Here is a 23,865-nt window from a genome sequence, read left to right on the forward strand (position 1 = left end):
AGAGAATACAGGCAGAGAGGGTCCCATATTTTTTAAAAGAATAATCAAGGTTTCCCTGAACAGAAAGGACCGGAGCTTATAGGTGAGAGAGCTCACCTAGTGCCCTGCACAAGGCATGTGAGGATAAAAGTCGCCGAAGGCAGGCTGTTGTGAAATGTCAGAACCTTGGAGACAAAGAAGCAGTCCTGCAGGGTCCTGGAGGGTAACAGCGTGGGATGCTGGGGACCAGACGGGCACCAGGCTTCTCCCCACCCCACCTCTCCACCACGGAGAGCTAGACATGGCACAGTCCCTTACAAGTCCAGATGGAAAATGATTTCAGATCTTGGTTTCTGTGCTCTTTCAGATTTTCTAACAAGTGTGAAGGCAAATTGAAGACATTTCAGACAGGCCAAGTTAAGAAAAAAAATTTTTTTACCTTCCTTTTCAGAAAAATACTGGAAAATGGGTTCCACAAAAATAAAGAGATAAACCAAGAAGAAAGAGGATCCAAGAAATAGGACCTAAAACAGGAATGAGGCAAAGGGTTGGCCAAGTAGGTCGACTGGTCGTTCCAGTCCCCCTGGCCCTGAAAGGGGCTAAAAGGGGGACTTTCAGCTTTACAGCTGGGCCTATCCCTGGCAAATGGGATGAGTTGGTCTCCAGTGACCAGGAGAACAGTGAGGGGACTCCCATGTGGAGAGGTGGCCGTAGATATGGGACAACTGGACCAGGCAGAGAGGAAAGAATACTCCAGAAGGAAGTCTAGAAAATGCCTCCAGGGGAAAACTCATACAGGTCTCTGTTTATTTCCTGGTGACTCTGAGTGTAAAAGAAATTCCTCTCTGTGGGGAGAGTTTGGGAATAAATACTATGTAGGCACACAGGCTACGAACCCAATGAGGGGAGTGGGGACAACAGGGGAAACTGAGTCGTAGATGGACATGAGGTCAGAGGACAGTAAATGGACATGGCTGTTCTGTGAATGTTCATTTACACGGTCATAATAATGCCCACATTGAATACTGCTCCAAACAGAGATGATGACTGTCGAAATGATGAGGGCATGTGTGAAGAAAAGCTAGTAAGTCATTGTCACGAGTCATTATCTTCCATGATGTGGGGCCGTGAGGTGCTGTCCTTCAGAGAAAAAGGAAAAGCATGCTATTTGGAAATATGGAGGCCAATTCCAGGAGAGAAGTAGTTTAAAAAGCTGAGAAAATCTACTTCTGGAGAACGGAAACTAATAGCGGGACCAAGTGAGGTGAGAGACTTTTGAAATTGTAAATGTATTTTTAAAAACTCGACTTACCATTATGGACACGAATAGCTTTGAAAGAATAATATATATATTTAAATGACGTAATCACAGTCAGCAGCTTGTAGTTTAACTTCATCCAGATAACATTTTATCACTCCCAAGTTTTTAATTTTAATGCAGTCAAATGTGTGTTTCTTCTATGATTTGCTCTTTGTGGTCTTGATTTCTTCACTCATGCAATATCAAAACACAATGTAGAGTGAAAGAATTGCTAAAGAGTATGTGCAGCACATCACTAATTATACTAAACTTGAAACATACCAAGCAATGCTACACATATTGTTTTTTTAAATACATAACTAAGCCACTTAAGGAATAACAACAGTAATATAATTCTGTGTCTGTTAGATTGTATTTCTTTATTTTAAAACCTGTATAATTAGCGAGGTATTAATTGCAAGATGACTTCATTGGTAACAGAGTATCTTTTCCACTTTTCCATAGTTTAAGATGTTTCATCATTAAAAAAGAAATCAGGCGGCAGCCGCAGTACACCAAGAGAAGGCTTACATAGCTCTGTGGCTCGGCAAGCGGCCCTTTGGAAAAGTGCATAGAATTCTGCTGTCACCCTGTGTATTCTGTGAACTGGGTGCTCTGGCTGGACAGAGTCCATCTACGGAAGAAAGAGCCCAGGTAAAGAACCGATGTTCAGAGGACTGTACGCTGGCTCTGCAGAGGCAGCAGCGGGCTGGCAGGGTGGGGGGTGGGCAGGTGCTGTGAAACAGGCTGTGTGGGATGGGTGAGGCCTGCCACACAGAGCAGTGGGCTCACAGCGACTGCACTTTGGTTTCTGAGTGGGAGGGGTGGCGGCTGACTCACCAGCGTGGAAGATCAAGGTGGGGTTTAGTGGTGAGAGTTTTTGGCCGGAGAGACTGGGATGAGGAGTTGAAACCAGTCTCCTCTTGTTATTTCTGGGCATGAAATAAGTGAGCTCTTCTCCTCCTGATCGCCACCCTCAAAGAAGGAAAAATCCAACCACTGTTCAAGGTTGCAGACTGGTGAAGATCAGAACGCAAAACTTCACCCATCCAGAATCCCTGTTTGGACAGACATCTCTTCCAGCACAATTCTCTCTCACAGGGTTTTCTTTGAATTTGTCTTCATACTTTTCTCATCATGATGAGTATCAGTGGTTTGCAGTTAATAGCTGCAGTTGTGAAAAATAACCCCACATCACAGCGAGGACATTCAGCCATCACTCTTCCATTGAAAACATTCAGGAAGCAGTGACTCCATGCTGGGCTAGGTGCTGGGTGCAGGGCTGCGGCCGGCCGTGAACAAGAAGCTGGCCGCCTGTCCTTTTTTACATTTCAGCTGAGTATTTTTATAGCTTCTTTTTACTCGCAGCTCTGAGTATCCTCATGAAGCTTATAAACATTCCTTCTGAAAGATTCTTACGAGAATATATTTTTTTAACCTAACTATTTACCCAAGACAGACATTCCAGTCTCCTGCTAGGGAAGTGGATTTATATTTTACTGGATCAATACAAGTGTTGTTTTGAATAAAAACAGGGGAAGGACATCTAAAGCTGAAAATCTGAGGAGTCTCTGCTTTTAATTTCTGGCGAGCACAGGGGTGTCAGGAAGGAGGGATTAAGTTGCCTCCTTGTAATTCAGCTTTGTTGGTGCAGGACAAGGTTCGGAAGTAAGTCTGGATCCAGTGGCCCTCAGGGCACTATACCCTCTTAAAGGGCAAGCAGGGGGGGCAGTAGAATGCCAGTTGCCGCCCTTTATCACTGCTGGGACTTAGAGGATATGGAAGCAGAGGAGGTAGAGAGGCGGGACTGGGTGTGAGAGGGCTTGGAGGGAACAGGGGTGTGTGTGCCTGCAGCAAGCCCCTTTCTGCTGTGACTTGGTCAGGGGCTGATCAAGCATGTGCTCACATGCGTAAGCAAGTGAGAGTTCTAGAGCAGGGGTAGTCAACCTTTTTATACCTACTGCCCACTTTTGTATCCCTGTTAGTAGTAAAATTTTCTAACCGCCCACCGGTTCCACAGTAATGGTGATTTATAAAGTAGGGAAGTCAGTTTACTTTATAAAATTTATAAAGCAGAGTTACAGCAAGTTAAAGCATATAATAATAATTACTACCAAGTATTTTATGTCAAATTTTCGCTGTTTGGCAGAATAAATCTTTATAAAACAACTTACTATAGTTAAATCTTTTTATTTATACTTTGGTTGCTCCCTACCACTCACCATGAAAGCTGGAACGCCCACTAGTGGGCGGTAGGGACCAGGTTGACTACCACTGCTCTAGACAAAGAGCCATGCTAGTTTTCCATTGAAATTATGACAAAACCTCTTCTGTATTCCCAAAAGCAGACTAGATTCTTATTTCTTATCCCGAATCGCCGCGGGCTTTGCGCTTGTCCCAGGACGCCTTCCTGGGTCCAGTGTTGTAAGCATCAGTCCCAGGGCCTTGCTGTGTGCCCTGGCACTGCCCTCCCTGAGTCTGAGAGGGGCGCTGTCCTTCCAGCTTTGCCCCTTCTGCCCAGCCTCGTGTACTGCGTCCTGTGGTCTCTCTCTCATCTGTATGCACATTTTTTTTGCTGAATGAACACAGGGCATTGATCAAGTGTAACTTACATTGCATTTTCAGGAGGGTTCTGAAAATGGAAACTGACCCTAGGCAGAGGTTTTGAAATTTCCCACCTAAGTTACCTAAGGGGCTATTCAAGGAAGCCACCACTGACAAAAAACAAACAAACAAACAAACAAACAGCCTGACCAGGTGGTGGTGCAATGGATAGAGTGTCCACCAGGGACGCTGAGGACCCAGGTTTGAAACCCCCATGTCGCTGGCTTGAGCCCAAGGTCACTGACTTGAACAAGGGGTCACGTCTCATCTGGAGTCTCCCAGATGAGACCCCCCCACTCCAGGCACACATGAGCAGCAATCAAGGAACAACTAAGGTGTTTCAACTATGAGTTGATGCTTCTCATTTCCCACCCTTCCTGTCTGTCTGTCTCTCTCAAAAAAAAAACAAACAAAAAACAAAAAACCCCACACAAAACCCCACACAAAACAAAAAATCCCCCCAAACCCAAAACTTAAAAAATCGCGAAATGGCTCTGAAAGCTTCATGCTGCTTCTGTCAAGGTCAAAGCCATCCTTGACTCAGCGCTGTTTGTTCCTGCAAAGACACCCACACACCGCTCTGTCCGAGCAGCCGGCTGTGGCCACGGTTCTAGAGGCCGCTGAGCACAGAGAGCCCGGACAGCTCCCCACGCCCACCCCGCTTTTCCTTTCAGGGAGCCGCGCCCTTTCTGGGTTCCCTAGCAGCCACAGCCCCGCCCCACCGGGCAGCCCCGCCAGGGACTAGCTTGCCCCACGCAAGCGCACTGGAGCCAGGCGGATGGGGGGACGCGGGGGCGGGACGGGGCGGGGCGGCCCAGGGTGTTTCCGTTGCCTGGAGCTGGCCAGGATCCGCTCTCGGATTCCTCGGCCCGCATCCCTGCTGCCCGCACTCCCTGTTGGTCCCTGTTTGGTGAGTGCACGCCTGCCTGGCCCGAGAGGGGTCCCTCCAGAGGGGCGCGCGGGACACTGGGGGCGCGGATGCCGGGCGGAGAACGGTGCCCCGCCGCGGGGCAGGGAAGGTCCGAGCGTGTTGGCGGGGTGGACCTTTCTGGGGACCAGCGCTGTCCCTTCTCTTGCAGGTCCGCGGCCCTTCTCCGGAACTGAGCAGTCGCCATGGCACAGGTAAGGCCGTGCGCTTTGCGTTGCGCCCCGCTGTCCAACTTTGTCCGCTGCGTCCAGGGAGCGCTAGGATTTGTCTGAAAGCCAGAAAAGTTGAGGAGCGAAGGGAGTGCGGGCGGGCGATGTGTCCTTGCGCTGATCCCGGCTCCCCTCACCCCCGCCTGGCGTCCCGGGACCAGCTTTGGCCTGTGGGGCGCGGCCGGCGGTGACGTGGGCCGGCTTCTGCGCTCTGCCTTTCTGCCTGTGAGTATGGGGAGGGGGGCCTCCCCCAAATCCTAAGATTCACTAAAATTAGAACCAGGGCAGGAACAGCTCAGCGTGGTCACGTGAGGGAACGCATCCCCCCCCCCCCCCTCGCTTCCTCCGTTTTTTCCGCCGAGGTCCTGCATTTTAATACTTTGGGTTGGGTGGGCGTTGGTTTATTCCCTGTGCAGCGTTCGGCGTAGCTTTTCCCAATTGCTCAACCCTCGTGGCACACTGACTTTTTTTTTTCATGCAAAACATTAACCTTTTTTTTTTTAAAGAAATGAACTCGCCAGACGTGTTCTGAATTGAATTTTGTCTTGAGATTGTTTCAGAACTGGCTGACCTAATATTTGCTTTTTTTTTTTTTTTTTTTTTTTTTTTTTTTTTTTTTGTATTTTTCTGAAGCTGGAAACGGGGAGAGACAGTCAGACTCCCGCATGCGCCCGACCGGGATCCACTCCGCACGCCCACCAGGGCTGATGCTCTGCCCACCAGGGGGCGATGCTCTGCCCCTCCGGGGCGGCAGAGCCACTCTAGCTCCTGGGGCAGAGGCCAAGGAGCCATCCCCAGCGCCCGGGCCATCTTTGTTCCAATGGAGCCTCTGCTGTGGGAGGGGAAGAGAGAGACAGAGAGGAAGGAGAGGGGGAGGGGTGGAGAGGCAGATGGGCACCTCTCCTGTGTGCCCTGGCCGGGAATCGAACCCGGGACCTCTGCACGCCAGGCCGACGCTCTACCACTGAGCCAACCGGCCAGGGCCTGGCTTTCTTTGCTGTTCTTCACATTTATCAAAAATGTAGGAAGGAAAATCGTTTGATTCATATGTAGCGACCTTTAAACGTTGACCATGCTGTACACTCGTTTGTGAATAAGACATCCCTCCTTAACAGCTCCACCCCAAAACTAATTTTACAGATCTTATCCCTCTAAAAGGCTTGTCACAGCCCAGATCATTTTTTGAAACAAGTGTTTCAACTACTCAAACAATGCCTTTTCTCATGTAGAGAGAACTCTTTTTTTTTTTTTTAATCCGATATCACAATTGCATAAGGTTTCGTGGTCCTTTCCAAGAAAGAATGGGAGGATTTAAGATGCATTGGTAACTGTGACATTTATACAGGGCTCCATTCTTACTTCCTCTTGTGCACTTAGGGATTGCAGCAAACCAGCTCTCATATTACTTCAATTGCAAACTTGGGCCTCTAGGCTCTCCCCTTCTTCCCCATGTAAGGGATACTTTTGTGTGGAATTAACTTGCCTGAGGGTTATCTTTCCTATCTCGATATGCTGGTGTGGTGATGTAAATGATGAGACCTCACAGAATAATTCCCTTTATCCTTGTTCATTTGGCTGTTTCTTGAATCTCTTGCACTCATTTGCCCAGTGATGTCTGTGGTGTTTTAATCAATTCCTTTTCATTATGAAGACATTGTACCCAAGAGAGCTTTCAGGGAAAACATTATTTCCAGTTGTGGACTTTAATCACTTCCAGAATGAAAATAACACAAAGGCCCTGTAAAGCCAGTTGCCACGGCTGCCACTATCAAAGCAGCCCAGCCCATGCAGGTTCGCATTGGATTCAGACAGTCGGTGAAGAAACAATGGAGCCACAAACTGGTGGGCCATAGTCTTTAATCCTAGCTTGTACCCGGCGGTCAAGTAAAAACATACACTGGGCTCTAAAACCCACTCGCATTCAGTGCTCACAAAGCTACTGACTTATCCGAGTTTCCTAAAATCAAAGGTTTCTAGCTCACCAGCCTTATTCTCCTCAGTTCCCCATCTCCTTCCTTATCCCAGATACAAACTCGACACAAACTGGCATCTCACTCAGTACTCCGCCATCTTGGCTGCTTCTCCTGGCCTACTCCACGTGGCCTCCTTCTGCTCTCTGCTCTGCTCTCTCCTCTAATGATAATCTCAGAAACCAAAGAGAGCAAGCTCCCGTTCTGCTCCTATTTTATAGTGTAGAAATCCAAACCTTTTAATCCAATATACAAAATAGGGAAGTCTCTAATACAAAGTTACTTCTCTGAGGCATGATTGGATTGTACCACCCCACAGCAAAAAGGGTGGGAAAGGCTTAATCCCAAAACCAAGCCCCAGGCTACAAGGATTCTGCCTGCCCACAGAGACACACATTAATATCACCTGGGCAGCGGCCTCCACGTGGACAGCGCCACTTTAACAAAGTGAGCATAATACATTTTATCTGCCCAACAGGCCCTTATATGTATTCAACATGGGAGAATGGTGGCTCATATTATAAAACTCTAGGTATGTGATTTCTATCACAACATAACACCAGGAATGTTTCCAATCACAATCACTGCTTTTTAGCTATAGAAGTTACAAGTAGTTTGATACAGTGTTGAATTGGCACTGGCTTTGTTACTATATAGTTTCCCTTGGAAGCCCTCCAAATAAAACATTTTGTTAAAATATTTACTATTGGGATGGAGTTTTGTTGTCCATGCTTACACTAGATGGTGTGCAGAATTGCCCACCTTGTGGAATTGCACTTGGACTATCAGTTTCCTTTGGGCCCCAGTGTCCTTGGAGGGAAGCTTCAAAGTTAGGGTTCAGATGGTTCCTGTGGTGGTGGTATCTTTTGTTGACCTGTGGGTGTAGGAACCAGAGACCTCTGCTCTGCGGCCATCGTAGACTCATGGGATCTGGTGCCTGGGTCTTACTGGTGCACATTTTGGCATTTTAAAATGTATTATTAAAAATCAATGTCTCTTATTTATTGAAAAAAGTGTAGCCTTCCACAGCGGTAATTCTTCAAGGTCACGAACTATCTTCTATACTAGTGGTTTTTCTCTAAAAAGAGTAAAAACTTGACCTTGGGACCTCCTGCTCACATAGATTTTCCATCTCACTGGTTAGCTAGAGCCAATGTGTCCACGGCGAGGCTAACTTATTTTATGTAAGTACTTTGAAGTACTTTCTGGGTTCCTGGTTGGGGAAAACCAAGACTTGGCTGTATTTGATAGAGGAATGATCCTTGAACACATTTTCATTCAGTGTAAGGCTTTGATATCTGTACTTTTCTTTAAGGTAATGCAACCTGCAAACATTATACTGGGGTCGTCAGAACTTAGTTTCATGTAGAAGGATTGTTTGTAAGGAATTCATGTGTTCAGGGCAGCAGGACTGTCCTAAAGGCAGAATCAGGCTCCCTAAATTTTCACTCGAAAGGTCATGCACTTCAGCGGCATCTCCCTGATAGGCAGATACAGTGTAGCAGGTTGGATTAGAAATGCTGTTGGTTGGCTTGACAGCTCTGTGCTAGGAGCTTCCCAAAGGTCCTGGGTCGGCAGGCAGGCGGGCGGGTGGGTGTGAGTGAGTGGAATTTGAGATAAAGTTCATTTCAGAGGAGTTGACTGCGTGTGAGCTGCATCTTTTCACACCATTTCACTCCGTAGTGAACAGTTTCCTCTTGGGAAGTTAGATCAGGGTTACCCGTCACCCAGGGCCTCTGCTGCTTTGGGCTTGTCTCCCTCAGTTCCTGATTCCTTTGGCTCTTGTCTTTGTTCGGGATGCTGAGAAAGAACTAGAATCAAAATGGCTTGGCTGCCATGAGAGCTGCCTAGATGTTTGTTGGCCGTCAGCAAACCTTCCGCCCCTTACCTAACCTCTGGTGCCCCTTGAAGACCTGCACAGGTGGTAAGCTAGGCAGAGGCAAGCAGTCTGTGGTTTTCTTCTTATAGTGACTTAGAGCTTCAACGTGGTAGAAGTGAAACAATATTTTTAAATCAAAGACCCATTTCTGAAATAGATTTTATTCATATAACCTGTATACTATTCTAAAACTTCACAAACACATTAGTTGACATATCTATGTCTATGTCTATATCTATACATCTATATATATATAATTTTAAATTAGTGCTCCTAAGACCTTTCTTTGCTCTCAGTGTTTTCTTTTTTTGGACCCAGCCTTTGCATCTTGAAATTCTGTACATAGAAAAGCACCCTGCCACTTGTTTTTTTGGTTTAATTTTATCCATTTTATTTTGGTATACTTGGTCTTGGAAGGTAAAGAATGTTTTCACTTAGAGCAAACAACCCCCCCCCCAAAAAAAAAAAAAAAGCCAAGAAAATGATAGAGAATGGATCATTTTGAAGGTGAAAGTTAAATGAGTGAATTGCATGTTTTGGCCAGGTCTTGTCTGAGGACACATACAGTTCCCGTGGAATGGCATTGGCGGTGGGGGATGAAGGTGATGGAGCGTGAACTGAGGGTGGCCCAGGGGAGCAGTGCCTGCTACGGTGGGAATTCACTGAGGGTAGGCGTGGATGTGGGACCGCCGAACAGAGGGAGCCACGGGAAGGAGGGGAAGCCCTCTGTCTGAGTCATGTACAGTCACAGTTACCCGCAGAGCCGTTCTGTGGGGGTGTGGACAGGATGTCCACACGAGGTCTTGCCCTCTGACTCATGCTTATGAGTCACGTCTGGTCCCCAGAACCACTACGCGGCTGTGCTAGCTTTGACTGTGACTCTGATCGTATGGAATGTAGCTCGTCTTTCCCACTTTCTAGAAAGCTCTCAAAAATGCAGCCAGCAGTTATTATTATTTTTTTCTTCTTTTTTCCAAGTGAGAGGAGAGGAGATAGAGAGACAGAGTCCTGCATGTGCCCGGACCGGGATCCATCTGGCACACCCACCTGGGGCTGATGCTCTGCCCATCTGTGGCCATGCTTGCATTGAAGCCATTTTTAGCACCTGAGGTGGAGGCTCTCAGTGCCTGGGGCCGGCTTGCTCAAACAAATTGAGCCATGGCTGCAGGAGAGGAAGAGAGAGAGAGAGAGAGAGAGAGAGAGAGAGAGAGAAGGGGGGGTGGAGAAGCAGATGGGTGCTTCTCATGTGAACCCTGACTGGGAATCGAACCCAGGACTTCCATACTCCAGGCTGATGCTCTACCACTGAGCCAACTGGCCAGGGCGGTTATTTCTTATTTAGCATTAGTGGCTGAGATCCTGAGGATACTTCTTTTCCTTCCATCTGTCACCTTGTTTCCTTCATCTCAGGGTTCACATGTCTCTTTTTAGGTCGTTCACCTTGCCCCAGCTTCTAACTTCTCTGCAAGTTTTTCAAAACCTGTAAACTGAGTAAAGTATTTTTTAAGTGTGTTCTTAAAAGCATGTTCTAATAAACCATCATTTGCAAAGTAGGATCTCCCAGGGACACTCAGTGCCCTTCATTCAGGCCCTAACCGCCCAGGACCTGGTAACCGCACCCAGCGGGCCCCCTGCTGTCTGACACCCCACCCCACCCCCCCCCACCCCCCCCACCCCCTGCGCTTGCTGACTGCCTGTGGTTTCAGACATGCCATTTCTCCTTCCCTCTTGGACACTTTCCTCCATCAACTCTCAGCCCACCACCCTCTTGGATTTTCTCTTTGCTTCTGGAGGGCTGGGTGGTAGGTGGTTATGACCCCACAGCCCTGTTCAGCTACTTGCTTGCCGGTCACTTGGGTGATCCTCACCAGACCTGTCCAGCCAGTGAGCGCATTTACCTGGAGGACAGGGTTCACGAGGGTGACACCTGTGAAGCCCTAAGCACGTCCCTGTCTCATCAGGTGTTCCCCGCTGTCCTGACTGGCCTCTCCCCTCGGGCTCTTGTTTCTGTCCTGTCCCCCGCGCCTGGTAGTAACGCACAAGCCTGCTGTGGGGAAGACAAAGCCAGCAGGCCTGTTCCCTGTGCAAACAGGGAACCCTCCCCAATGCTCCACCCCGATTCCTGTCCTGTCCTTCCCACCTCAGCGGCTCCTGACCTCCAGCTCTTCTCATCTTGGGTTAGTGGTTTTTAAACCATCTATTTTATTGTCTCCCCTGCTGCCCTGGTAACAGGATTGCAGAGTGGATACTGTTTTTCCAGGCTCAGTGTCCCTCAGGGCTTCCCTTGTGGACAGGATGAAGTCAGCATTTCTTAGCAGAGCTTTCCAGCCTGTCAGGTCTCCTGATGTTCACTGGTTTGTTGAAATACCCCTTCACCAGATTGTTGGATTCTTCCATATGTTGTTTTTTTTTTTTTACTCAAGTGAGAGGCAGGGAGGAGGAGAGACTCCTGCATGTACCCCGACCAGGATCCACCCGGCACCCCCCATCTGAGACTGATGGTCTGCACATCTGGGGACGCGGCTCCATCACTCGTCAATTGAGCCATTCTAGCACTTGAGGTGGAGGCCATGGAGCCATCCTCAGCGCCTGGGGCCAACTTGCTCATTTGAGACATGGCTGTTGGAGGAGAAGAGCAAGACAAGGGAGAGGAGGAGGGGTGAAGAAGCAGATGGGCGCTTCTCCTGTGTGCCCTGACTGGGAACTGAATCTGGGACTCTGGCATGCTGGGCCAATGCTCTACCACTGAGCCAGCCGGCCAGGACCTTCTCCCATGTTTTCATGCTCACTGCGTGCCTCTCTTTCCCCAAACTTGCCTGGTTGTACCACAGGCACATTTCAAGGCATTTTTGGGAAATTTTTCCAATTTCCTTCCTCTCTTCTCCACTGGGTCCCTCCCCTGTGCGCTCACATCGCTCTTGAGAGACCTGTGTGTGTATGTGTGTGCATGCACGTGTGAGCTCTGCCCACTCCGTACTTGACTTCATGTCTGCCACTTTCTCTGGGCTTTAGAGATCACAGCTCTTCTTCCTCGACTGATTAGTACAATGCTTGGTATGTGGAAGGCATTCAAAAATGGTTGTTGAGTGAGTGAATAACCAGATCAGTGAACTAAATCATGTTGGTCCCAAGTTCCCACATGGCAAGGACGCACGGTATGTCTTTGTTTTCATGATACAACGGACACGGTTTTCCTACTGATTTGCAGCGGCCCCACTAAGAGGGCCTGGGACTTTCTCACCTCGTGCCTATTTTGATGGACTGCCTGTTCACCTCTTACCCATTTAACCCCCAAGCTGTTGCTCCTTTGAACTACGCTGGGCCACCTGAAAGGGCCAGTGTTCAGCCCTCCAGTTTCATGAGCTCAACGCCGTAGAAGCCACGGAAGGGAATCAGTTGCTCGTGGCGCAGCTGTGCTTTCTAGATCGCTTGAGTGGATGTGGGATGAGCTGCGGGCGGGTCTCCCAGTTGGTTGGTTGAAGAGTTTTGACTTATTCTCGTGACCTCCCCAAGGAGATAAGGGGGAATGGGACTCCACCTCCCCTCCCGTCACCAGCCACCCTCCTCCCTCCCTCTTTACATTGGGGACGGAAGGAGAGCGGCGATCAGCGGACACGCTTGATGGCTGGGCAGTCACTCTGGGGAGAACCCCCTTATCTCTGGGGTTGTGTTCTTCTGGACCCACGGTCACAGCACTGAGGTCTTCCTGCCGGTTCTCTTCACGGTGACTCTGCTGTTGAGAGGAAGGGAGGATCTTTCTTCTTTCCTTGAACAAGAGGAGAGACTGCCGTGGCAGGAGAACTTACTCTTGCATGTGTTAACATGGAAACAAGGACTTTGTTGAAGGCCAGGGCCATAGGGAAGAGAGATGAGGTTCAAGTTCGAATATAGCAAAGACCCTGGCCATGTATCGCCGGTGAGCAGGGTCGGTCAGTAGAGGGAAACTTACTTACTGAGAGGGGACATCCAGGGGCAGGGAGTCCTGCTAAACTGGCCCACTAGGGTTCTTGCTGAGAGCAGCCCACAGGCTTCTCCATCAGAGGTCGGGGAGGCGGAACGTGACCGAATGTCAGGGTTGGGCGTTCTCCCTAAGCAGACTCGGCAGGATTCCCGCCCTCGCTGGGCCAGGACCAGACCTCCTCATGAAGAGGGCTCAGAGGAGCGGCCCCAAGTTCGGTCAAGGAGAGAATCTGTCCGCTGGGTCCGGGCGAGCTGCTTTGTCGGGAGGCATAGTTTAGCGCCGCCGTGGGGGCGAGAAGGCGGGTTGTTGGCGCGGTTCCCGTGGGCGTTCTTTCCCAGGGCTCTCTCTCGTCATCTCATTTTCGGTGTTCTGTGGTTAGTGTTAGGGGGTTGTAGGCACAGGCGGCAGCTGGAGGCTGAGGTGGAAGAGAGTGTTTCCCTCTCAGGTGACGGCGCTTCCGTGCATTTGCAGAAAAACACCGATGATTATGAACCTGACGGGTGTTCCCCCTCTCCCCTCGGAGCTATTTCTGTGTTTCAGGTCGGAACCTTCATGGGGGGGGGGGCCTGAGGGGTGTAGAAAACATTTATTGGTCAAAGTAAGTGCTGGGAACCTCCCTTTATCATAAGATAAACGTGTGACTCATTGTTCGTGAAGCCTCCTTGTGCTAGAGATCTCGTGATATTACAAGCATTAAAATGTGTTGGTGATTGTTAGCATTACTGTATTTCCATAAGTTGCACCTTAATTTTGGGGCCCGAACTTTGAAAAAAAATGTATTACAGAAAGTGATTGAGCTCAATTTTTATTTGTCATAAAATTCACACAACTCCTCAGCACTGTCAGAACTCCACTCCACGAGCTTGTCCTCCTCTGTGGCTGATGACGAATCACTGTCTTCAACAATGAGCACAAAAACAAGCGCGAAAAAGCAGGAAATGCAGGTTAAAAAAAGACTACAACCACTGTATAAGACGCACCCAGTGTTTAGACCCCAAATTTTTTTAGGAAAGGGTGCGTCTTATACACAGGGAAGTACGGTATGTATGTAACAAAACACAGGAGCAGGAAACATTACAAAGACTCTCCTGCTGCCCCTCTGTGAAGTTCTGGATTCAAAGATGGTGTCCCTTCTCGCACATGAATTTCCAAATACTTTTTCAGGTGTTGCCAGCTTATCTTAAAGTCCCCAGTAAGTGCACAGACATGGCTTGATGCAGAGCGGTGTCCTATCGGAAGGGCCCGGCTCAGGACATCAGGTTTCAGGGCGGTCTCGGTGTGCTCCTGGGTCAGAGGGGCGAGAGGCTTCATGGGAAGGAAGCCCGAGAGGAGGTGGGTCTGGGGGGGTGCTGGGGGGTTCATCACAGGGGCTACACCCAGGGGCAGAGGCCCTGGGAGCCAGCCGTCCCACCAAAGGTCCTGTTGGTACCGCAGGTGTACCCGTAGCTCCTGCACTGAGTTGGTCCTGCTGGTCCGGTGGCCTGTTTCACATAGGGTTAAGTCGCTGATCAGGTTAACTTACGGATGCAGTGCAGACTGGTGACTCACTGTGCATGTCATTTGCTTTGCCCTGTCGGTCAGGCTGTGAGTAATGTCACCGTTTCCCCCCTCAGGTACTCAAAGGCACCGTGACCGACTTCCCGGGATTTGATGAGCGGGCGGATGCAGAAACTCTTCGGAAGGCCATGAAGGGCTTGGGTAAACGTGGCCCCCTCGTGTTCCGCAACCGCGGGGCATTTGTTTGTCCAGCCAGAGAGTCATTGACTGTCACTGAGAGTAGTTATAGAGTATCTTGACCCACAGAGAAAGAGAAAGAGAAAGGGTTCCCTGAGATGACAGAGTGACGTGACTGGCCCCCCGTGATGCACAGCGCCTGGGACTGAGTGGCTGGGAGCATTACCTGTGTGGCAGGTGCCGGAGTCGGGGGCACCAGGCACTCCTGACAGCCCCCCCTGGCAGCCTTTGTTGCCTGTGCCCAAGCCGAGACCCGGCTCTTCATGTCCTTCACATCCTCCGGTCTCCTCTGCTCCCAGCCTCCTTTCCAGCCACGCAGAAGCCTCTGTGTGTGGGGGTTTCCACAGCTCCTCAGCCCCAACCCCAGGCTGTGCTCCGCCTGTGTGTAGGACCCACCTGGCCCGTGTGTAGAGCCCACCTCCCTCAGGTGCGGCTGCACCTCCTGTGAGGGTCCCTGTGGTCTGGGCGAGGGCGGGCTTCCTGGCACCCCCATGGCCCCCTGGCCCGACTCCCCCCAGGTTGTGACGTCAGAGCCGGCCGTGTTCTGTGCCTGCTCTTCACGAAAGCCCCGTGTCCCCCTCTGGCTGAGTCGTCCTCCCGCTCTGGTGGCCGCCCAGCCGCCTTTCTTTCCCCTGTCCCTGTTGGGGTCCTTCCGTCCTTCAAGACGGTTCGGGTGCCCTTCTCCGTGAAGCTTTTCCCAAACACCCTTCCAGGTCCTGTCACTCAGGGACCCCTTGCCAGCCCCCTTTACACCTGGACGCCCGAGTGTCCTTGTCGCGTTCTGCTCGAGCTCGCCGTCATTTGTGTGGGTTTCTCTACTTTTTACCCTGAATTGTCTGTCACTTGAAACCAGGGTCTCCAACTTTGTCCTTGCTCCGTCCCCTGTAACTCTCAGCACTGTCTGCCTTGTGAAGAGTCACTTGTTTGAGCAACTGTTTGTGGCAAGAAAAACCGGGTGTGCACGGAGTCTCAACAAAATCGGGACTGTTCTGCCACCTGCTTGTGGTGCAGCAGGAATAAGGGTCGAATATGCTGGCAGGGTTGACCGTCGTCCGTTTTCTAGTCCAGCCAGTTACATTACAGCGTGTGTTGTGAGGCCAGGCATCGCAGCACTGGGCAGAGAGGCGGGGGGTGGCCCGGGGGAGCCTCAGTGTGACGGGGAATGCACCTGCAGGCACCGATGAGGAGAGCATCCTGACCCTGCTGACGTCCCGCAGTAACGCCCAACGCCAGGAAATCACAGCTGCCTTCAAGACGCTGTTTGGCAGGGTAAGGCCACGCCTCGCCCACGTCAGGATGAGCTTGACATCGACTGCTATTCTGTTCTCCTGCACGGACATCCTGGGCTTCATGACTCTGACTTCCCGGCCCCTCCTCCTTTTTCTTTCCTGGTTGCTTAGTTACCCGCTGTCGGTAGGCAGTGTTCATCCTGCTTGTCCTCCCATACCTGCCTTTCTCTGCCTGACTGTGTGGAGGGCCCGAACATCCCAGTAGCCAAGTGACTGTCCCTGCTGCGCCTCCCCGGGAGGGGGCCAGAGTCTGTCTCCCAGCGGCCGGCCTGTCCTGCTGTGTGTTATGTGGTGACTCAGTTCCTTTGGGACCAGTGTTTTCATCAGTGAGGTTTTAATTCATCCATGTAAATGCTTTTCTCTGATGAACAATTCAAAGTAAAAACTAAATGTGTTGCTCAGTGAAAGTGCGCCTACATGAAAAACTTGTGTCATTTCATTCGTCCGAAAGTTTTCATTCATGATTTTATTGAGAAATGAATGCAAAGCAAAAAACAAACAAACAAAAAAACCCACCCAGAAAATGAGAGAGAAGGTCGAGACAGTTTCCAGCCGTCTGGTGTGCTCAGGCTGACGTGAGTGGGAAACAGTGCTCCCCCCTCCATGTCGTTGACCAGTTTCCCACAGTGCTGTTGACCTCAGTGGTCAGGGGCACAGAGAGCGTAAGCTGTTACACTGAGAGAAATCAAAGCACTGTTTAGGGAGGATAGGCCAGATTTTGTCCTTTGTAAAAATGCATTTATAATTTCTTGGGGGGAAAGTGTTTTTAAGCTACACTTATTTCTCAGAACAGTATTCTTATTATTTTTTTTACAGGGACAGAGAGAGAATCAGAGGGAGGGATAGATAGGGACAGACAGACAGGAACGGAGAGAGATGAGGAGCATCAATCATCAGTTTTTCGTTGCGATACCTTAGTTGTTCATTGATTGCTTTCTCATATGTGCCTTGACCGTGGACCTCCAGCAGACCGAGTAATCCCTTGCTCGAGCCAGTGACCTTGGGTCCAAGCTGGTGAGCTTTTTGCTCAAGCCAGATGAGCCCGTGCTTAAGCTGGCGACTTTGGAGTCTTGAACCTGGGTCTTTCTGCATCCCAGTCCGATGCTCTATCCACTGCGCCACTGCCTGGTCAGGCCTTATTATTTTTTTAAAAATGTTTATTATATTGATTTTAGAGAGAGGTAAGGGAAAGAGGGAGAAAGAGAGTCAGGAACATCCATCTGCTCCTGTATGTGACCTGACCAGGGATCAAACCAGCAACGTCTGAGCTTCAGGAAATGCTCTACTCAGCTGACCTATCTGGCCAGGGCAGAACCGTATTTTTATTTTATTTTTAAATATATTATTTGTTCATTTTAGGAGAGAGAGAAGTGAGAGAAAGAAAGGGAGGAGGAGCAGGAAGCATCAACTCCCATAGGTGCCTTGACCAGGCAAGCCCCGGGTTTTGAACCGGCAACCTCAGTGTTCCAGGTCGATGCTTTATCCACTGCGTCACCCCAGGGCAGGCAGAACAGCATTTTAAAAATAGAATCTTTAGCATACTTTTAAACGACTCATTTATCTTTTTTTTTTTAACTCTTGAGGTAGGAAAAACATCTCTTGATGACAACAACCTTGACACATAAGTGACTCCCTGTCCCTTAGGTCGGGGTCCTTCAGGCTCATCACCCAGCGCTGCGGGGTGTTGGTTAGATAGTGAGCCTCACTTCTAACTGAGAGATGGCAGCAGGCACAAACCTTGAGGGCAGAGGGCTGTCATTCTAACTAGGAAGCCGCTCCTTCCAGCGGTATGCCTCCCTATGGTCTTTGTGTTTCCTGTGCCTCAGGACCTCCTGGATGACCTGAAATCTGAGCTGACTGGGAAATTTGAGAAGCTGATCGTGGCTCTGATGAAGCCCTCCTGGCTCTACGATGCCTACGAGCTGAAGCATGCGCTCAAGGTAACGCAGGTGGTTGTGTGTTGGCAGTCACGTCACCTTGTCTGCATTTAGCAGAACAAAACCGTGGGAGGCGGTAAGAACAAAAGGAGAGAGAAAATGACATGTAATCCTTTCTGTGTCCTTAACTCAGCGAGAGTGACTGTTTCAACTTTGTTACTGTTTTACAGGCTTTTAATATTTTATTTTCATGCCTGTTTTCTGATTTTTAAGATGCAGCTTGAAAAATTGTTACAGATCAGGTATTTTATCTTTTTGAAATACAAAGGTGGCCGAACCATTATGGTTGGGGAACTGTAATATTGTTAATCATTATAGGTTAAAAAAGTAAAGCCGGCCCTGGCCGGTTGGCTCAGTGGTAGAGCGTTGGCCTAGCGTACAGGAGTCCCAGGTTTGATTTCTGGCCAGGGCACACAGGAGAAGCGCCCATCTGCTTCTCCACCCCTCCCCCTCTCCTTCCTCTCTGTCTCTCTTCCCCTCCCGCAGCCAAGGCTCCACTGCAGCAAAGATGGCCTGGGCGCTGGGGATGGCTCTGTGGCCTCTGCCTCAGGCGCTAGAGTGGCTCTGGATGCAACAGAGCGACGCCCCAGATGGGCAGAACATCGCCCCCTGGTGGGCATGCCGGGTGGATCCCGGTTGAACGCATGCGGGAGTCTGTCTGACTACCTCCCCATTTCCAGCTTTGGAAAAATGAAAAAAAAAAAAAAAAGCCTCAGAGAACTTTCAGATAAGAAAGCTGTTTTTATACCCTTTCCTAGAAGTAGCCAGGTAGACTTGGTATAACTTTATTGTACCAGATAACAAGACTGTGTACTCCCTTGACTGATGTTGGGAACATTGTATAAATATGACTACACTGAAGCATTTGTTTCCACTTAACCATACTTACCAGACAGGAAGCTGTTCCCTCATTAGCAGAGTTTGAAAGAAAAAGGGAACAGACTAAACACCGAGATCACATGGCTCACGGGTTCTCAGGAGTGGAGGGAAGAGGGTTCTGCCCAAGCACACACATCTGGGTCTGTCAAGAGCTTGCTGGTGGCCCTGGCCGGTTGGCTCAGTGGTAGAGTGTCGGCCTGGCGTGCAGGAATCCCGGGTTTGATTCCTGGCCAGGACACACAGGAGAAGTGCCCATCTGCTTCTCCACTCTTCCCCCTCTCCTTCCTCTCTGCCTCTCTCTTCCCCTCCTGCAGCCAAGGCTCCATTGGAGCAAAGTTGGCCTGGGATGGCTCCATGGCCTCTGCCTCAGGCGCTAGAATGGCCCTGGTTGCAACAGAGCAACGCCCTGGATTGGCAGAGCATCGCCCCCTGGTGGGCATGCCTGGTGGATCCAGGTCGGGCGCATGCGGGAGTCTGTCAGCCTGCCTCCCCGTTTCCAGCTTCAGAAAAATACGAAAACAACAACAACAAAAACTTGCTGGTTTGGTAAAGAAACAAATTGGGAGAAAATAATGCTTAACGGTGCTGTCCTTTAAAATGAATGTCGGCCGCGCCATGGCTTGCATCTTTGCATTCATCATTGTGGATATGACTTTTGTCACCAGAAAAAGGAAAACCGGCTAAAATGATTTCCCGGAAGTCCAGAGAGCAAAGCGCCCATTCCTTTTCCTGGTTTAGTGCCTTGCTGCCCAGGGCTGTGTTTGCTGTTACCTACGCTGCAGGGTTTCCGTGCACCCAGCATCCAGGGACAACTTAATCTGGGGACGGGGCTTCTGATTGAGGTGCGGATATGTTTAAGTGTTGGCGCTCCTCTGTATAAACCTGCAGAAGTTTATCGGTTAAAGGTTACCTTTTTACCGACTTCAACCTTTTTTTATTGTTTTCATGGTCAAGCAAATGTTTTACTTTTAAACTGTGTCGAATTAAACCAATAACAGCACAACTTTGTATCATCCATTCGATGTATGTATGCATGTATATGTACAAGGAACATTATTTTTTTCTTTAGAGAAAAAGGGATGAGATTGTTCTTGGGAAAGAAACTTAATTTGAAATTTCTTCTTGCTTTAACTCACGGACGTCGCGTACCAAGAAGCCACACTTGAAACGATGATGCCGTGTGGGTCACTTCTACTCTCTGGGCACGTCCTTTTCATTTTAGTCTTGTTGTTGATGTGTTTTCCTGTGTTGACAGTGTATCTCCCCACAGGGAGCTGGGACCAATGAAAAAGTACTGACAGAAATTATTGCTTCGAGGACCCCAGAAGAGCTGACGGCCATAAAGAACGTTTATGAAGAAGGTATAGGTTTCCAATGCATTTCCCTCCGTCCCCTGTCCCCTCTGGAGAGAGAAGGCAGGTCGGTAGCTGCAGGAGGTAGATGTAGCGTGACCGCCGGACGTTCAGGTGAGGGAATAAGTGAGCGACAGTTCGAGCTGGTGTTTTCCTTCGGCATGGGAGAGACCGCCTATCTCCTGACCCGTGACGGGGTTAGTGCTGATAAGGAGCTTTGCACGCACATAGGGTTTCCTTTTAATAGGACTAGCCGCCTGCGTAGGGGTCAACAGGCAGTCTTTCTCTGACATCCACGTTAATATAAGTGGCTTTTCTTCCTTGCGAAGATTCAGTTGTGTGTTAGCAAAGTTGAGAATGATCTGTGGTGCAGAGACCTCATCTGAATGAGGGTTGCTTGGGACATGTGGGTCGATGTGACGTGGCGGTGCGTGAGCACTCTGTGGTCTGTTTTTTTCTTTTTGGTGTGCCTGACTTTTCTTATGAAGAGGGGAAAAAAATGTCTGTCTTGCCATCTGAAGCATATTCTGTGAGTGGAACCAAGAAAATGACATAAAAAGGCAGGGGAGCAGTGAGTTCTTTTCTTGACAGATTTCCTGTGGCAGATTGTCCCTGCCTGGCTGAGGGGCTCACACCATCCAGGTTGTCAGCTCAGTCCACAAGCCTCCACGCCCACTGCCTTCAGCCAGGAACTTGGGTCCTTATCTCAGTATTTGTTCATCTTAGAAATGCTATTGGAACCCAGCAGGTCAGAACAGTGTGACCCTCAGGGTTTTAAATGTGGTCTGCTTTCAAATACCTTAGTTTCAAATACCTTCGAGTGGTTATGGCCTTCCTTCAGGAGATCTCTGAGAGTTCCTGGAAGGGGCTGTGGACTCCTGTGGTCCGGTCTCCCCTGCCCGTGGTCTCTTGTGGAGGAGCCAGAAGCTGTGGTGGGAAAGAGCATAGATTAAATGTCACTGCTGTCTCTCAGGGTTAACTTCGTTTGCTGCAAAAGACTGTCTTTTCAGTGCCAGGAATTTCCATCCCAAAGAAAGCTCAGACTAGACGGTAGAAGACCTTTGGAGACTAATCATGTAAACCACTTGAAAGAATGTGAAGCAAAGTTTAATGTCAGGACAGACTGTGTTCTGGAGGCTTCCTGGTGCCGGCCTGTGTCTGCAGGCTCAGGACCACGTTGGTCGAGAGCATCTCTTAAGTGGCTGAGTCACGATCCAGGCTTGCGCTGAGTGCTTCTGGGAAGCTCTTAATTTGTTTTCGTCTGGCCGCTCACTCAGAGCATTTACTTGGTTTTACGGTCTGTAGGGCACTTGGGACAGAGCAGAGATCATTTGTGCTAATCCAATATTCCTCTGCGTCTCTCCCATTTGCATTAGTGGGGCAGGACATCTCTTCCCGCAGTGGGAAGGAACTCACTGTCAGTAAGTTGGACGTTATTTATTCTATTGCAGAATATGGCTCCAACCTGGAAGACGATGTGGTGGAGGATACCTCAGGGTACTACCAGAGGATGTTGGTGGTTCTCCTTCAGGTACCTGCCTGGGGACGGTTTGATTTAAAAATCTGAAGCTGGCCTGACCTGAATCTAGGTCATGTCAGCTTTCTTTCAGTCCTTCTTGGGACTTGCTTGATTCCGGCTGCGTGGTGCCTGTGTTTCAGAGTACCTGACCGGAACCTTTATTATCTAACTCAAATTTCTTTATGGGGTGGGGTGGGGTGGGTATCATTATCCTCTTTTATTCATAGAATTTAAAATCAAGAGGATCGGATTAGATTTGGACAGTGCTGTGTGATGATGTATGTAGTCTAGGGCCTGAGAGGATCTTAAGAAAAGTACATGATTCTAAAGAAAAATAAGCTTTCTGTGCCTAGCCTTCAGGCGGGACCATCCATTTCTCCTTTTGTTTGGAAATGCCCCGTAACTCGCTAACGTGAGGCAATCTCTCTGATAGGCTAACAGAGACCCTGACACTGCGATCGACGAGGCGCAAGTCGAACAGGATGCTCAGGTGGGTGAGACCGAGTGTGCGACGGCGGTGTTATGTCAGGTGCAGACAGAACCCACACCCATGAACGGTCTTAGTGGGAATGTTGTAATGGCAGCAGGATGAGCTTACACAGCGCAAGGCCTGCGGAAGTATTGATACATTTCTCCCACTTTGATGTGGCCAACAAGGGGCTTGATCCCAAAGCTGAAGTGCAGTCATATAAATTACATAGCAGTAGTGAGTTCCCCCTCGGTATGCTGTTTCTCTGTTTTTCTGGGATTTTGTAACATTCACAGAATGGAGAATTTACCCCCCCCCAAAAAAAAAACAAAAAACCCACAGATGTTCATTGATTCCGTTAAGAAGGCCGGAGGCCTCTGGGCAGCAGAGGCTACAGAAGAAGAAGGTAGTTTCTTGATAAAGGGTGTCCTGTTATATAATGGACGACAGATAACTGTAGGCTTTGGAAGTCCCTCCACCTGTCCTCCAGTGGAATTCTAAATGGTGTTGTTGTGTTGGCTGACTTTTAGTGACCCCCCAGTGAAACTTTGCACATAGGTGGCGTCAGTGCCCGCTGCAGCCGCAGCATGGTTCATCGGTGGACTGTGCCATCAGTTGTCGCAGATAAGCACTGGGGATGTTGGGACGCAAGACCTGAGAGCTGGACGTTGGTAGCATAGAAGAGCTTGGTTTCTTAGAGTCCCAGCTGGTAGCTCTGTCTCTGGTCCCACGTCTCAGTGAGTGAGCTGTGGCTCAGATTGTTTCTCCTGTGCCACGGAAACAGGACTGGTCTCCGCGAGCACCACCGATGTGGGAGCCATCGGCTTTGCCCACAGGAGAGAGGAGCGGTGCTATTTTGGGGGCGGGCTGATGTCACCGTGGCTGCAGAATGCTGGTGTCTCTTTTTCTCGTTGGAGGGAGAAAGTGGAAAGGAGGCGATGGGTACTGAAGGCTGTCTGTGCACCTACACGCCCCTCAGTGTCTCTTAAAGGGTGGACTGGTTGTGTCTCATCCCTGCTGGAAACCCTAAGGGCCTTCAGTGAGTGTCACTGTCCTCAGGGTAAAGGCCAAACCCCGCGTGGTCAGGGCTGACCGTCTCTGTCCCCGGCGCCTTGTGTCAGCAGGCTCTCTCCAGCCCTCTCTTCCTCCTCCTTCCCTGTCTTCCTCCCCATCCAACCCTACAAGCTCCTCTTCCGGGCTCAGTCCCAGGTTAGCACCTGTTCACGTATCCCCTGCCTGACCCCCCAAGGGTTTATCGGGTGTCCTGTCACGGAACTCGTCACGTGATCTTGAAACTGCCGGCCCAGGGCACTCTGAGCTGTCTGTTCAAACCCTCAGCACCTGGACCACGTGTGAGCACCCAGGGAACGGCTCACGAGTGAACTGGGCCATGACTCTAAAGCAGATGGACAGGTTTGCTTTCACAGATGTGGAAACTGAGGCTCAGGGGGTCGAGAAGCAAGCCCATGGCCCTGTGACTCCGGGAGTCGCAATGTGTTCCCACCTGGGTCTGTGTGGCCCCACGGCCTCTCTCTTCCACTGGAGGACAGTCCCTGTGTCCTCTTTGTCACTTCTTGTGCCGTGAGAAGGGTTATTTATTACATGCCCATCGGAAGCACAGGGTGATGTCATGCTGGGCAAGGCAGCTGAGCGAGAACTGTCCATTTTCACCTTGTTTTCAGTGGTTTCCCTCCTCCGCGCGCTCGCTGTCACCTGGACACCTCCATCTGTCCATTGCAGGTTCTGACTCGAGGGTCCGGTGGGTCTGGCTTTCTGCATTCCTCACTGCAGGTCCTAGGGCTGTACTTTGAGTGCCGAGGCTGTACATGTGTCACTTACCTGTCACACGGGGGTTA

General features: G+C 49.8%; 1 protein-coding gene across 1 annotated transcript in view; it reads left to right on the top strand.

Annotated features, from left to right (window-relative positions):
* The first annotated feature begins 4,665 nt into the window (after positions 1-4,665).
* The window catches only part of ANXA5 (annexin A5), a 28,155-nt gene continuing 8,955 nt past the window's right edge, over positions 4,666-23,865 (top strand). Inside the window, exons 1-8 of the mRNA XM_066233914.1 lie at positions 4,666-4,793; positions 4,963-5,005; positions 14,444-14,528; positions 15,739-15,833; positions 17,680-17,793; positions 19,940-20,030; positions 21,473-21,552; positions 21,974-22,030. Of these exons, the coding sequence (XP_066090011.1) occupies positions 4,997-5,005; positions 14,444-14,528; positions 15,739-15,833; positions 17,680-17,793; positions 19,940-20,030; positions 21,473-21,552; positions 21,974-22,030 (531 nt within the window). The 5' untranslated portion in view covers positions 4,666-4,793; positions 4,963-4,996. The remainder of the gene's footprint in view (positions 4,794-4,962; positions 5,006-14,443; positions 14,529-15,738; positions 15,834-17,679; positions 17,794-19,939; positions 20,031-21,472; positions 21,553-21,973; positions 22,031-23,865) is intronic.

The sequence above is a fragment of the Saccopteryx bilineata genome, chromosome 1, assembly GCF_036850765.1.
Source record: "Saccopteryx bilineata isolate mSacBil1 chromosome 1, mSacBil1_pri_phased_curated, whole genome shotgun sequence".
NCBI lineage: Eukaryota > Metazoa > Chordata > Mammalia > Chiroptera > Emballonuridae > Saccopteryx > Saccopteryx bilineata.